Source organism: Wyeomyia smithii, chromosome 2, assembly GCF_029784165.1.
Source record: "Wyeomyia smithii strain HCP4-BCI-WySm-NY-G18 chromosome 2, ASM2978416v1, whole genome shotgun sequence".
NCBI lineage: Eukaryota > Metazoa > Arthropoda > Insecta > Diptera > Culicidae > Wyeomyia > Wyeomyia smithii.
Window position 1 is genome coordinate 98245716 of NC_073695.1, and position 15932 is coordinate 98261647.

The following is a 15932-nucleotide window of genomic DNA, read 5'->3' on the forward strand; positions in this document are numbered from 1 at the left end:
GGTTTAAAACTGATTCATGTGATATATAAAAAGTTATTGGAAGATGGTCAGAATCAAAATCAGCATGTGTGATCAATTCACTACATACATGACTTCGATCTGTTAGTACCAAATCGATTGTTGATGGATTTCTTACAAAAGAAGAACAACAACCATGGAATAAAGTTTTGCCATCGGAATTACTTTGAGAATTATTCCATGATCGATGTTTAGCGTCAAAATCACCTATTATAAGAAATTTTGAACGATTCCTGGTGAGTTTTTGTAAATCACCTTTAAAATAATTTTTGTGCTCGCGTGTGCATTGGAACGGTAAATATGCTGCGGCTATAAGTAAAATCCCAAGTTCAGTGTGAACTTCAATTCCCAAAGTTTCAATAACTTTCGTCTCAAGATAAGGAAGAGCACGATGTTTGATTCGGCGATGGATACCAATTGCAACTCCACCGCCGGAACCCTGAATTCTATCATATCTATGAACCACGTAATTGGGATCATATTTTAATTTAATGTTAGGTTTCAAAAATGTTCCAGTAATAATTGTGCACATTATTTACTGTTAAAAAATTAAAAAGCTCATTCTCATCGGTTTCAATGAGCGAGCATTCCAATTAAAAATTTTGATAGATTTATTTAAAATCATTGTTAAATTTTAAATTCGAAACAATTTCAAGTGTAAAATTTGTTCCAATTTAAATTGCTCCAAACATGGAATTTGCCTGCAACATGGCGTTTATAAGATCGAACATTGCCTGTTGCAGAAAAGAAAGTTTATCTGCCGTAATAAGTCCAAGGCAGTTGGCATTATAAAAAAGTGGAAGCACTTGCGTAGCGTGGGGGGGCGGTCCGCCCCGGGTGTCACCCTCATTGGGGTGACACCCAAGAGAAAAATGTTTATACAAAGCACCGTTCAGAAGCGCGAGAATAATTAACAATTATCATGCGTGTCACCTTTCACGAGGTGACACCCACGAACATTATATTTATTTTCACTGTAATTTTTTTTCGATCTCTTCAAAGTATAATCTCAACCAGTTTTTCAAAAATGAGTAGATTTACTACAGAGTGTAATCAACATAACTTACCTGGTAAACATAAAACATTACTTTGAACAACAACACGTTTTCATATTTAGTGGTATTTTTCCTAGGTCAACATGCCGCGCGGAGAGCACAAAACTAAGCGAAAAAGTGGATTTCAGCAACGAAAAGCAAAACAACTAAAAGATGATACTGTGAGAGCATTGTCAGGATCGATGTTAAGATTCGTGAACCTTGCAAATTCATCAGATGCGGCTACTCCTAATCGAACATCTGATGCCGCAGAAACACCACCAGCAGCTGAAGACGAGGTACGCGAAGAAGCAGCAGAAAATTATGAGAATATGAGTTACTCCGATACCGACAGTGACAATGACGTTGAGCATGAAGCCGAAAAAAGCGTGGATGAGGACCATAACTACGTTCGCAATGTTTCATTTTGGAACATTCCGCTATCGGACAGTAAAAGGCAAGAGCTGATTAAGATGGGAAGTGTACCTTTTCAGAATAAGGATGGACCTTTTGAATCTTCGTCTAGATCTGGGGAGTGCGTAAAGGGTGCACAACGCCAATTAACAAAGGATTGGTTCTACATCTTGACTCCGGATGGAGATCGAATTTTACGTTCTTGGATGGTGTATTCAGTCGTTAGCAAAAAACTTTTTTGTTTTTGCTGTATGCTGTTTAATGTTCACGTGTCGGAAACAACTTCAAAATTTGTCACGGGTTTCGAATACTGGTGGAAGTTGAATCCAAAAGTTCAAACTCACGAAAGATCCGAAGAGCACATTCGATACCTTGAGCAATGGAAAACGATGGCAACAAACATGAAACTCAAATCGAATATCGACCAACACATCATCAATCAGCAAGAGATTGAAATCAAAAAGTGGTATGATATCTTACATCGTTTGTTGGATATTACTTTGTTTCTGGCTAAACAGAATCTGGCTTTCCGTGGGCATAGAGAGAATGAATCGTCGTTGAATAAGGGAAATTTTCTCGAATTAGTAGAATTGCTATCTCGATATGACACAGTACTTATGGAGCACCTAATGAACTTGAAACAGCGTTCACGAACGCTCGTTTCATATATCTCCCCGGAAGTTCAAAACGAATTTATTGAGACATTAGCAATCCACGTGAAAGAGAAGATTCTGTCAGACATACAAGAATCGAAATACTATGGGATAATGTTTGATAGCACTCCTGATGCGTCGCACGATGATAAAATGTTCGAAATAATCAGGTATGCTATATTGAAATAAATCTAGCCTTATTCAATCTTTTGCTGAAGCAAATAACTGAACTTTTAGGTACGTCCAAATTAAACATGGAAAAGTGGAAGTAAAAGAGTCGTTTCTCGGCTTTTTCATCTTAAAAGGAAAAAAAGCTGTTGATCTGAGTACCGATATTCTCAATCAACTCGAAAATGATGGACTAAATTTTCTGAAATGTCGCTCACAGTGCTACGACAACGCTCCAACGATGTAAGGACCACATGGAGGAGTTCAGGTTTTGCTAAGAAAACAAAACGAAAAAGCAATATTCATAGGATGCGTGGACCATTCATTGAACCTTTGTGGACAGCATGCTTTTGCCGAAAATCCGCAGTGTGTGACGTTTTTTGGAACTATCGAAGCCATTTACACATTTTTCAGTGTTTCTACTCATCGGTGGGACATACTTCTGCAGCATACAGGTGTGTCAGTAAAAAGGTTATCGCAAACTCGATGGAGCGCGCATTATGGAGCAGTTAAACCAATCAGTGTAAACTTCGATGGATTGATTGCCGCAATCGAAACCTTGGCCAATCCAGAAGAAAATTGGAATAGCAGAGCAAGTGCGTGTACTCTTCTACCTGCGGTATGCGTTTTCGCATTTCTCTGCTACTTTTACTTTTGGTGCGATGTGCTACAGGAAGTGGATATAGTACAAAACTATTTGCAGTCAAAGGGATTGCCGCTCGACAAGGTTATAACAAAGTTGGTTGCTCTTGAAATGTTTCTAATGTTAGAACGAAGTAATCTTGTTGAGAGAGCTATTGAAAAGGCTGTTTCTAAGGCGAAGGAGTATGACATACCAGTAGATAGGAGGATACGATACATAAAAAAGAAATTTGGAGACAAACCTTCAGAGCCTGGACCAACATTAGAAGAAGAAATCAGAAGAGGAATGATATTCCATTGATGTGTTTTACCGTGAGTTGCAGAACGTTCCAAATCAGTGAAGGAGGTAGCCAAAATCTTCGGAGCGGTTATGATTAAAAATCTACTATCGGCATCTGAAGATTATGAGAAAGAGGTGGTAAAGAATCTCGCAAGTTTTTACGACGAAATTTGTGAGGCTGATCTTTTATTGGAAATACCCAGATTCCGCAGATATGGATGATGCCAACAACTGGACTGCGCTAGATGTGCTGCAGTTCATCGTTGAATGGGATTTTCAGGAAACGCTGCCAAACCTCACAATAAGTTTGAAACTATCTTCAACAGTTTGTGTTTCAGTAGCCTCGTGTGAAAGAAGTTTTTCGAAACTGAAGCTGATTAAGAGCTACTTGCGCTCCAAAATGGGGCAATTACGATTAAATGGATTGGCTTTGTTGTCAATTGAAAGAGAACAAGCTAACGTTACTGATTTTGACGATGTTATCAGAAGATTTGCTGCTGCTAAATCAAGGCGTATTAAAATCTGATTGAACCATGTTTTGGAATCAAACTGAATAAATGCTGTTGTTTATGTGGTGATAAGCTTTTTTTTATTGAAAAATATAATAAATCCCAATATTTGGGTAAAGATAATTTTACTACAAGCTGGAGGGGGGTGACACCCAAATTTTCCGCCCCGGGTGTCACCCAGTCACGCAACGCCACTGAGTGGAAGAGGTTGTTTATAAGAAACGACCGGAAGGTTAACGTAGAATTACGACAGCCTGTCTTAGGGCGATAATTTTTTGCAATAGCTTTGGAAATTCACTTGATTAGGGTTAATCATTTTAATGGTGTGAAGCGGTATATTTTTCCGTATTTGTTTCGTATATTATTTTTACTTTAAAAATAAACGGAATCCGTTGGAAACTAGCTGAGTTCAGAACTTTTGAAAGTGGGCAATATTCGTGACGCTCTCGATGCTTTCGGTTTTACAATTTGTACCCTTATATATGTTGCCATAAGGCATAATTCTACGTCGAAAACGCACTAATCGATGTGCTCAAATCGACTCTGTTGAGAGAAACATAAAAAAAATCGTATAATCAATTCATAAATGTTTGATAATAGTTGTATTTACCAGACAATTGAACTGTGCAGTAACAGTTAATAATTTCAGCCTTGTTAAATGTTTAAAATAAACAAAGCAGAAAGAATTTTAATTTTCCGAAGGTATCGTCGGAATCCTTGGTCAAGTATATGAATATGAAGATTGTTTGTATTCCATGATGCTGTAAGAAGACTGAGTTTAACCAGAGAAAGGCCGGAATCCTCAATCGGCAAAGATGCCCCTTCTGTAAATTGTTATGAACCATGAGTATGATCGAGATGCTGTAAGAAGTGACTGGTTTGTAATGATGAAAACTTAGTAAATTGACATTTACGGATTTGTTTCGCATATACCGCTTGTGATGCACAGTGTTAATGAATCATAATATACATCACACTGCTGCGCAATTGCAGCAGCATCAAACTGCAATCAAAGTTGTAATTTAGTAATAACCATTCATTATGCTCTTCCAAATATATTTAGCAGCCTTGAAAAAGACTGGTTGCTGCAGTTGCAAATTTCATTCAATTATCGCATAAATGCTTCATGGTCCAGATAGCGCGCGATATCTGCTCTGACAAAGATTTTTTACGCACGTTGTGGAATGGGATAACTGAAAAAATTATTTCCAGTTATATCATTCTACTACGTTCGTAAAAAAGAGGATGGGCTACGCTGCTAACAGTAGCGTGAAAGCGCATTATTTTATCGTCAACTGTGTACCTGCCAACAAATGTGTCATCATTGAGATGGCACCAGAGACAAGCGACAAAGGAGCCAGGAAATTTGTCACAACAGGTCAAACCTCGTTGTAAGGAGAAACATTTTCGGTTGCTTCCCGGTTGGCGGATTACAATAAACGTTCTACTATCACACTTGCCGCAAAGTTCAGACCGCCGCCGTACGTTTGCTGCTCCAAGTAAATTGTTACATTCCTCTTGTCACCCTATTGTTGCCTTATAAAGGCAACAATATAACATGCATCGTGTGTTGCACGGCTTGAAGGAAGAAGATGTTCCTGTTCTCGTATCGGATATAAGGGTCGCAATTATGCTGGGGTGTCAAGCAACAACCGTCTTCTTCAAGACGTTACATATTTGTTAATGAAGGTTTATGAATTTCCTAGAACGGACTCAGCGCCGTTAGCAGAACTTGCTGAACTTTTCTTTTTGGAATTGGATTTGTTTCGCATATACCGCTTGTGATGCAGTGTTAATGAATCGTAATATACATCACACTGCTGCGCAATTGCAGCAGCATCAAACTGCAATCAAAGTTGCAATTTAGTAATAACCATTCATTATGCTCTTCCAAATATATTTAGTAGCCTTGAAAAAAACTGGTTGCTGCAGTTGCAAATTTCATTCAAATATCGCATAAATGCTTCATGGTCCAGATAGCGCGCGATATCCGCTCTGACAAAGATTTTTTTCGCACGTATCAACTTAAGTATCAACGCGCCCAGCGTGATCAGCCCGAAATTGAAACCCGGCTTTTCTTTCTTCTTCACGATCAGCAACCAACGTTCGTGTGGAATCGGCACAATCATGGAATGAATTATACATGAAACACAAAGCGCGCATTCTTAGTTAACTAGGTATATTCTGTCGACAAGGCTTGACAATTTTCAATAGTACAATCGTTCGAACAATCAGATTACAACTTTCTGCATTTGGACGGGTGCTTGGTTGATTTTCCAATCGATTACTGCAAAAATGACGAAAATCGGTTGGAAACTGACTGAGCTTGAAACGGTTGAATGTGGACAATTTTTGTGACGCTCTCGATGTTTTTGGTTTTTGAAATTGGATCCCTGTAATGAAACTGGTCCCCTGTGTATGTTGCCGTAAGACGTAATTCTACGTCAAAATATTTTCGGTAGCAGTATTAGCTGGGGTAATCAATGTATTTTTTATTTTCTACCGGTTTTTATTTATCCCTTATATTAACGGTCATTTTCGAACTATTATTATTTATTTCGTAGAAATAATGTTCGAACTACCTGTTACCTGTGCATATGTTAAACGGGTATGCAAAGGAGTGGAAATAATGGGCGGTACAGTGGTACAGCTTGGAGAATTATGTTTTGATTGGGAAATTGAATTGGCACAGCGAAAATTTTTACTCTCTTTCACAGGACATTTGTCCTTTTTGTGAGAAGAGTCTCCAAAAATGAGGCATTTTTTTTTCATGTTACAGAATTTTGAACCATGGTGGTCATAACGTTGACAAATACGGCATTGGGTGATATGCTTTTCACCTCTGCCAAACTTTCGATATAATTCCCATTTCACTCGCACATCATAGATAGCATGTGATTTGTCAAAGAAAATCAAATTGTTAACCTCAGTGCGGTTAAAATGAATTAAACAATTAACAAGGGAAATTCCAGCTCTCTGACTGTTTTCGCCTCGGGATTTTTGTTTCATTAGATCTACATGGGTAGGGGCTAAGCCAAGTAATTCTAAAGTATGTTTGATCTCATCAACGGTTTGATCATTGGTGAGACCTTTCAATACGACCAGTTAAATACGATCAGGTAAATACTGAATTAGACGATTCCAATCCTAAAATGTTTGGGCCAGTAAGCGGCATTCGCCTCTCCAGCCAATTTGATAAACAATTTTGACGTCTGAGAGAAACATTGAATGTTCTCTTTTAAAAATGTTAAATTCAGAGGCAATAGTTACCACAATAGGTGGAACTTTCTCCTTTTTTGGAGAAACTTCACCTTGAATGGTTTTACTTTCGAACATTTCAATTTCGCCGGCTTCTTGCTCAGGCAGAATATCAAATAAATTTTCACTGCATGAGCTCGTGTCAGAAAGAGATGCCTCTCTTTTCCTTCCCGTAGCGATGCGCGGTTTCTTTTTTCGTCCTGCCATTTCATGTGATACGAAAAAAGTTTAAAAATAATTTCAATTGCAAATAGGTAGTCTTGAGATAGGCTGATGTAAGTTAACTTTCAGGTAATCTTTCAAAGACGCACTGACAAAACACAAACTTGAAAGCTATAGCCAGTCAAAGACTAGTCCACAAGCAACCGAAAATAGTCTGACCTGCCGGGCAGCTCAAGACGCACTCGAAGTTCACTGGGTAAAGGTGTGTATTACAAGCCAAAAAATAAAAAAGTATGGTTATCTGGCAGAATCTCACCCCGGCAGACGGTACCTTATTTGTACTATCAAAATCAAGTTATTCATTCATACGAAATTCCCAAAAAAAAACTAGTAAAAGTTCGTCAAGCTTTTAAAATCTTAAGTCTGTGTCGGAAAGCTCAGTTTGTTCGCATTAATGGGCAATAAACTGATCTTTGAATCAATTTGCGCAAGAATTAATTAGCAGATAGTGAGAATTTCGCTAATCCATGTTCTCAAACTTCCTAACGTTTTAAAAATTATAGTAACTATTTTCATTCAATCGTTCAAAAATAGCGCACATTGATGGGAAACTGGGGTTAACATTAGAGTTCTTCACATAACAAAAGCGAAAATATATTGACTCCGAGAAAAATCAGATCAGATCAGATTCGAAGTGGGATACTTTTGATCGCTCTGGTTTATCGGAATAACTTTACCATTAAATTTGAAAATACCAGCATCAAACTAATACCTTTTGTATAATGTAGCATCTTGGATTATAAGCAGTACACAAATACGTCCCGTTTGCATCCAGGCAGAGCGGCAGCGGATCCAAAATCGGAGGAGCTGCGATTGCCCGATGGTGGTGTAATTGATGGGGTATTGACGTATGTGTTGCTGCTGGCGGTGGTAAAGGTGGCGGAACTGCTGCTACAGCCTGGTAGGTTCCGGCAGTTGCTGTCGTGATCAGATTTAAGTTGCAATTGGCAGCGTGGTGGTGATGGTGGTGAACGATCCGCTGAGAAGTCGTAGCTCGTTGGTAATTCTGGTGGTGGTGGGGGAGTTGAACACCAGGAATTAGACTGGTGGCGCCTGCCAGGGTCGATATCTTCGGTGTCACGTTCGAAACGGTCAGATTGCTACTGCTACTTCCACTGCTGCTGCTGCTACTGCTGGCGGACGTCGTTGTAACTATCGGTCGATATTTTCGCAATGGCATGGCCACGACCGGATGACGATGGCAAGGTGCTCAAATCACGAACAAAGAAAAATATGCTATGCAACAAGTGTGCATTACCATCTTTCACTGGAACGCATTATTGCTTCTGGAGAGTTTCAGTTGCCATACATTGTAACAGATAATGCACTTTGCTCAACTTGTGTGTTTTTTTTTTTCTAACGATTAAAATCACACGAACGTTGTGTTCCATCCCGTATATTCTTTATTTACATCAATCGTAACATACGCCAATGCATATACAGTCACATTGTATCCAGCTGGCGCACATTGAATGTGGGTAGGGTCATTTGAAACGGAGCTTGGGGACAGTACAAATTACGATGTACACTCACTAAAACAGGCACTCGCTAGCGCGCAATCACCATAGTGTATCACGCTCAGTGGGTACCTCACACATATTCATCCACTTGCAACCTATTCCGTCTGAATATTCGGTCTAGCCTTTGTTGCAACAAACAACAAATAAACATCGCACAAATCCTGCTTCAATGGCATATTGCAATACTCCGAAGGTCTCTGTTATGGATTTTAGGACATTTTGCAACGTCAAGGTTATCACCATCTACCACTACACTTAACTTACAAGGATTTTATTTTGCTCTTTCCTTTAATCACTTATCACAAATTTTATCACACTGGTCTCCCTACATTTCGATTGCTTTTCGTTCTCTCCCCTAGCCTTCTACATAACCTTTTCACAATAATCTAAAACAACAGCGTCGCCAAAACCCGTCCTCTAGTCTGTTAATTTCACACAATATGTTATCGTATCAAAGCAAGTGTTCAAAGTGTGCTTATACGCGACGCGTATTGTCGATTACCCTTTTGCGAAGTTGAAATATGGACGCACAGTGAGCTGACTCTCGACGTCGATTCGTCACGATTTTTCACCTCACCGCGCACTGACAGCCCAAACCACCCCTTTCAAAAGGAAAAAAAAAAAATAGTGCTGCGACGTGTGTGTTATTGTGGTGTTGAAACACACTCACGGAGGAAAATCCCATTTTCTCGCACTACACCAGTTGCTCTTCTTGCATTGGGTTACTTTTGTGCATGCAAGCAAGACACATACATCCCACACAATTGGCAAATGTTGGCACAATAATTTAATGTATTCTAAGTAATCTTGTTCTACCAATTCGATACTTATATTATCATTACAATACTTATGATTGAGAGATTCAACACCTTATCAAATTACAGTGAAACTTCATGAGTTTAGTATCTTCGGTAATTAAAGCAACTTTGCACACTTGATATTTAAAAAAAAATCTGGAAATCTTTTTGAACAGGGTCAAAGTTTTTCGTAACTTCATTCAATTTTCAAAAATCAATGTCCTTTTTTACAAAGACGTAAGATTCTTTTGAAATTATGAAATTTTTCTAAAGGTAGTCCTCAAAACATTCCGAAAGTTAATTGTAAAAGGCTAGGACAAAAGCATTTGGCCAACGTTTATCCGACCGTGCATGACGCGCACACATCTGATCACTTCTTTGTGCTCTCCAACATATCATCTCGCGCTTTAACACTCACTCTCTTTGCGTGCGTGTTACTGGACCCAACTGCCACCCTAAGCACTGAACACCAACAGTGAAAATATGGATCTCATTTTCCTGAGGGAAAACTCTCGTTTTGTTGCCGCGTAGGAGCACGTACTGACTGGAACACAGGGCACTATACCATACGGAACAGAAATTCGTATTTCTTTCCGGTCATATTTTTTCCGTAATGTCAAATTTGATGAACTAATGAGCTCTGCCAAGGGGCAACGTCCTGTCCGCTCCGTGGGTGGCCACCGGACGTTAGAGCTATTGCCAGGTGTTGCTGCACTTTTTGGTGTGAAAATACGGAAAATTTTACGATTCACATTCACTTCACGGCATTATTCGTCACGTCAGTTTCTCGATCCTTGTCGGATTGAAGTCTGATAGTTTCCAGGCTGAAATGCGTATTATCCAGTCAATAATGGACACTTAATGACAACGTTTGACACTTTAGTGGCCGTCTCGGTTCTACGCTGCGATACTAGTAGAGTAGAGACAAGAGACGGTTCGATTCGCTGGTGACTGATTTCAGTATTTGCGAAAATGCTTGCTTTCGCTCACTCGGTTATGTAGTAAAAAACTCTATCTCTCACGCGGACCGCTACACCATTAGAGCATCCAGATGGTAGTATTTATGCACGGTCAGTAGTCAGTAGTCACGGCATAGCAGTGGGTAGCGTAGCGCAAGCACAGATTATTTGGGAGATTGAGGCGACAAGTGGTTGCAGGCATCGAGAGTTCCTTGTCATGTGTGAGGGTTGATGGTTCACGACCGCTGTTGAGGGTCGTTTGCCGGGGATGGTTTGAGGGGTAGACACTCATTGGTCGAATTGCATGCTGCGGATGTGTGGTTTGCGCACTGTTTAATATGTTGGTTGGCTGGTGTAGTGAGTTTAACTAGTGGATGTATTGAGCATCAACATACAAATGAATCTGAGATACTGGCACCGAACTGGCTAGATAAAAACGTGCACGCGAGACCAAGGTTCTCAATCGCAAACATGATGCAATAGTGCAACTGGATGAACGCATTTATGTTGTTGCCGTAAACACAGGACAGCTGATTTGCAGCGCATAAAAAGGGGCGAATATTTGTAAAGAATCGGCGAGTTGTCCTATTGCGACTCCCCTAATTTTTTTTTTCAATTCGTTCATTTAAAGTATCGAGTACATTTCCAAAATTAAATATATAAATTAAATATATAATAAATTTAAAAATTTAACGGTAACAACAACCGTAAACTGAGGTGACCTCGATCACTTTTTTAGTATTTCAAAAATATGCTGAAATAAAACATATTCTGATGAACTTTTTTTAGGTAATGGCCTGCCATACCTTGATCAAGATCCACTTACTTACTTACTATGAATTTCTTTATTCCACTGAGTGTGTGGAGATCAAAGCGGGAATAGAGAAACAAAATTACGATGCAAGAAAGAGATGCCAGATAGCCCCTGGTGGGCCCTGGGAATAAAGAAATTCGCTATAAGAGTTTTGTAAAAATTCTACCATTTTCAAATTTGTACATCAATTTTCAATCCTTCATCCTTCTTTTCATTGTTTTGATGAATTGGAGGTAAATTTTTACTGTATGGATCAAATTAAACAGATTAACACGTCTTAAATACTTGCCCTAAGAGAATCAATTTAGATTCCATCCAAATTGTCGGAACCAATTTAGACGATTGTCATACAAAGAAGAATGGGGTCTAAAATAGAAAAAAATTGTCCGCGGAGTTTGCGGATGATCCCTTAAGCCTAGTTTACAGTACCAAGCGAACTGTAAATTTCGACAAGGGAAAATCGTAAATTTTCACGAACGAAATTTGTCGTTAGTCGTTTACGAAAATTTACATGAAAAAAGCTTCTTGATATCTTATCGGGGGTTGAGATATTGCCATTTTTAATGTGATGGAAAACTAAGCAATTTTACATATATCTTTCAAATAACTTTTTCATTTTGGGAGATAAAAATAGCAATGTTCAGAAAACATATGTATTTTTGGGTGGCAGATAACTTAGTAGAAGGTTAAAAAATTCGTAAAAATCTAGGAGAAAAGTTAGAACGAAAATTGTGATTTTTAGAAAACTTTATGTTGCTCGTAATATGTATCAGATAGAAACATGATGTCTTCGGCAAAGTTCATTGGTTTGAGATCATCTAAAACTTTGTCGAAGATGACTTGCGTCTATCTCAATCTGGTTGAAAATTAAATTTTCTATCGCAGTGATTGGTCGATTAATCACCCATCATTTGCGATGTTGCACATTAGTGCTCTGTGAGTCAAATAACTGAATGCAATGCTGAACCAAACCATGTTAAATATTCAAAATTAACCCTATAAAAATACAAAAATATCTGAAAAAATGTGAAAATCGAACAAAATTGCAAAAATTGGTTTCCTAGCTTTAAAAAGTCATTTTTCTATATATCACGTTTGGGCAACCTGAAAACAATTTTTTAGAAACTCGAAATGTTCTACAAAAATACTATAAAAACATTATCTTTCAATTTAGGGTTGATCAACTTGACTTTTTCAACATCTTGACTTTTTCAACCAGCCTGCAGCATAGCGAAGTAAAAATCAGCCGAAACTGACAAAATTCAAGCTCTCGCCAGCTGCTTCTTTCTTCACTAGTGTGTGCATTAGAGTGACCATTTTTGGCGGAATTTGGTAATTCTCAATACCTCCCACCTCTAAGTAATCCCTTATATGCGTTAAAGGGTTTGAAGCTACCATATAGGTAACAATTATACCCTAAATCGAACTTCATTGCAGCAACTGCGCGAAGTGAACCATCATAATTGGATTGGTGGAGCAGAATCCGACTTTAATGACAACGTAAATTTCGTGGATTTGTTATATGGAACTTTTTCTATAGATTAATTTTATTCTTAGTAGAATTGTTATGTTTTTCTGTGAAACAATTCTTCAACAGTTTTGCAAAAGCATCAAAAGAATTTAGTTTATTCACAGTAAATCAACTCATTTACAACCTCAAAGATCCCAAACTGTACTCAAAAATCTACTATATAAAAATGAAATTCCGTAACGCTTGATCTTCTTGATATTATTTACTCCGTCTCTAAGTTATACAGTTACCATCATCATTTTGAACCGTTCTGAAACAAAAAATAAGCTTGAAACTAACTTGAATGAGATTAAATCAATTATTAAAAATTTCAAAAATATGAAAGCACCTGGTGACGATGGAATCTTTAATATATTAATCAAACATCTCCCTGAGAGCGCAATGGAATTTTTAGTGAAAATTTTCAATTGCTGCTTCAAAATGGCATATTTTCCCAAATTATGGAAAAAGGCAAAAATTACTACAATTTTTAAACCGACTCCAGCTGAAGTTTCAAGTTATCGACCAATCAGTTTGCTTTCTTCAATAAGTAAACTGTTTGAGAGAAATATTCTTAATAAAATGATGTCACACATCAACGAAAATTCAATTTTTGCAAATGAACAGTTTGGATTTCGTCATGGGCATTCCACAACTCATCAATTGCTCAGAGTTACTAATATGATAAGAGATAACAAATCTGAAGGTTATTCCACTGGAGCTGCTCTTTTAGACATAGAAAAAGCATTCGACAGTGTTTGGCATGAAGGTTTGATTGCGAAATTGCAAACTTTTAATTTTCCAATCTTCCTCATCAAAATTTTAAAAAATTATCTTACTGATCGAACTCTGCAGGTTGTCTATCAGAATTCAAAATCTGATAGATTTCCTGTCAGAGCAGGTGTACCTCAAGGTTCAGTCTTGGGTCCAGTCCTGTACAACATATTCACTTCAGATCTCCGTGATTTGCCTCCAGGATGCACAAAGTCATTGTTCTGCGATGATACAAGCATTTCCGTAAAAGGAAAAAGTCTTCGTGTCATATGCAGTGGATTGCAGAAAAGTTTAGATATTTTTTCTTCCTACTCGCAAGAGTGGAAAATCTCTCCCAATGCTTCTGAAACTCAAATGATAAGTTTTCCCCATAAGACTAGGGCTTCTTTCCTCAAGCCAAACAATAATCACGTTGTCAAGATGAATGGGGTTATATTAAGTTGGTCTGACAAGGTTAAGTACTTGGGACTAATTTACAATAAAAAACTTATTTTCAAAGAGCACATTGAAAGTATACAAGCCAAGTGCATCAAATATACAAGATGTTTATATCCTCACATTAACAGGAATTCGAAACTTTGTTTAAAGAACAAACTTTTGATTCACAAACAAATTTTTAGACCAGCAATGCTTTATGCTGTACCGATCTGGTCAAGTTGCTGTTCAACAAGGAAGAAAACGCTCCAAAGGATTCAGAATAAAATTCTGAAAATGATTTTGAAGCGTCCTCCTTGGTTTGGTACACTCGAATTACATAGACTTACTGGTGTTGAACCATTAGAAGCTATGTCAAAGAAAATTATTAACAATTTTCGACAAAAATCGTTGCAATCCTCAATTGCTACGATAAGCTCTCTTTATAGCCAATAAGTTAGCAATTAAGTTAGTTGTAAGTTTACTTCCCCTTTTCTGACAAGTAGGTTTAAATCCCTACGAATAATAAGTTCTAATTGCGAAAGCAAACAAATCCTAACAATTGAAATTACAAATTACTAACAGTGTTGAGAACTCACCATTTGTGATTGGACACACATACTCATTATTTACTAATATTTCTCATAAATACTAAAGCTACTAACAAATCCCCCACTTAAAAAGCAAAAAATAAAAAAATAAGCGGTGACATGTAAGTTTTTTTTACATGAAAATGTTCGTTGATGTTCAGTAAAGACATTTGAGAAAAAATAATAGGTATTTGATTACTAAAACTTGAGATATTATTCACAAAACTACGTAAAACATGCAAAAATATGACTTTCTATGCTGAATTTGTCTCTAAATCAAAATTCAAAGCGATGACATGTGATTCCTTTTTCATCAAAATGGTCGTTAATGTTCAGGAAAGACATCTGAGGAAAAATATTAGTATCTTATTACGGAAACTTGATATATTATTCAGAAAACTACGTAAAACATGCATAGTTATGACTTTTTATACTCAATTCATCTCTAAATCAAAATTCAAAGCGATGACATATAACTCTTTTTTTATTAAAATATTCGTTGATGTTCAGGAAAGACATTTGAGGAAAATGGGTATCTGATTACTAAAATTTGAGATATTATTCACCAAACTACGTAAAACATAAAAGATTATGAAATTTTATGCTGAATTCGCGTCTAAATAAAAATTCAAAGCGATGAGATATCATTCTTTTTTCATCAACATTTTCGTTGCTGTTCAGGAAAGACATTTGAGGAAAAAAAAAGCAGGTATCTGATTACTGAAACTCAAGTTATTATTCACAAAACTACGTGAAGCATGCAAACTCATTATTTTTAATATTGAACTTGCCTCTAAATAAAAATTTAAAGTTATGATCTGTGATTTTTCTACAATGAAATGTTCGTTAATGTTCAGGAAAAACATCTGAGGAAAAATATTAGTATCCTATTACGGAACTTTGATATATTATTCACAAAACTGCGTAAAACATGTAAAATTATTTCTTTTCATGCTCAATTTGTCTCTGAATCAAAATTCAAAGCGGTGACATGTAAGTTTTTTTACATGAAAATATTCGTTGATCTTCAGAAAACACATTTGAGGAAAAATAATAGGTATCTGATTACTAAAATTTAAGATATTATTCACAAAACTACGTAAAACATGCAAGATTATGACTTTTGATTCTGAATTCGCGTCTAAATCAAACTTCAAAGCGATGAGATATGATTGATTTTTCATCAAAATTTTCGTTGATGTTCAGGAAAGACATTTGAGGAAAAAAAAGGTATCTATTACTAAACCTCAAGTTATTATTCACAAAACTACGTGAAACATGCAATGTTAAGGAAAGTTATTTGAAGAAAAATGATAGGTATCTGATTATTTAAAATTTCATTATTTCCCACAAAAC

General features: G+C 37.1%; 1 protein-coding gene across 4 annotated transcripts in view; it reads right to left on the bottom strand.

Annotated features, from left to right (window-relative positions):
• The window catches only part of LOC129720326 (la-related protein Larp4B), an 81315-nt gene extending 70852 nt beyond the window's left edge, over positions 1 to 10463 (bottom strand). The window contains exons 1-2 of one of the 4 annotated variants that reach the window (XM_055671788.1): positions 9934 to 10463; positions 7911 to 8697 (exon numbers count right to left, since the gene is read on the bottom strand). In XM_055671788.1, the coding sequence (XP_055527763.1) occupies positions 7911 to 8378 (468 nt within the window). In that variant the 5' untranslated portion in view covers positions 8379 to 8697; positions 9934 to 10463. Of the gene's footprint in view, positions 1 to 7910; positions 9873 to 9933 lie in introns of those variants that run through there. The other 3 variants (XM_055671785.1, XM_055671784.1, XM_055671787.1) reach the window with 3 other exon arrangements.
• Between the last annotated feature and the right edge of the window lie 5469 nt (positions 10464 to 15932).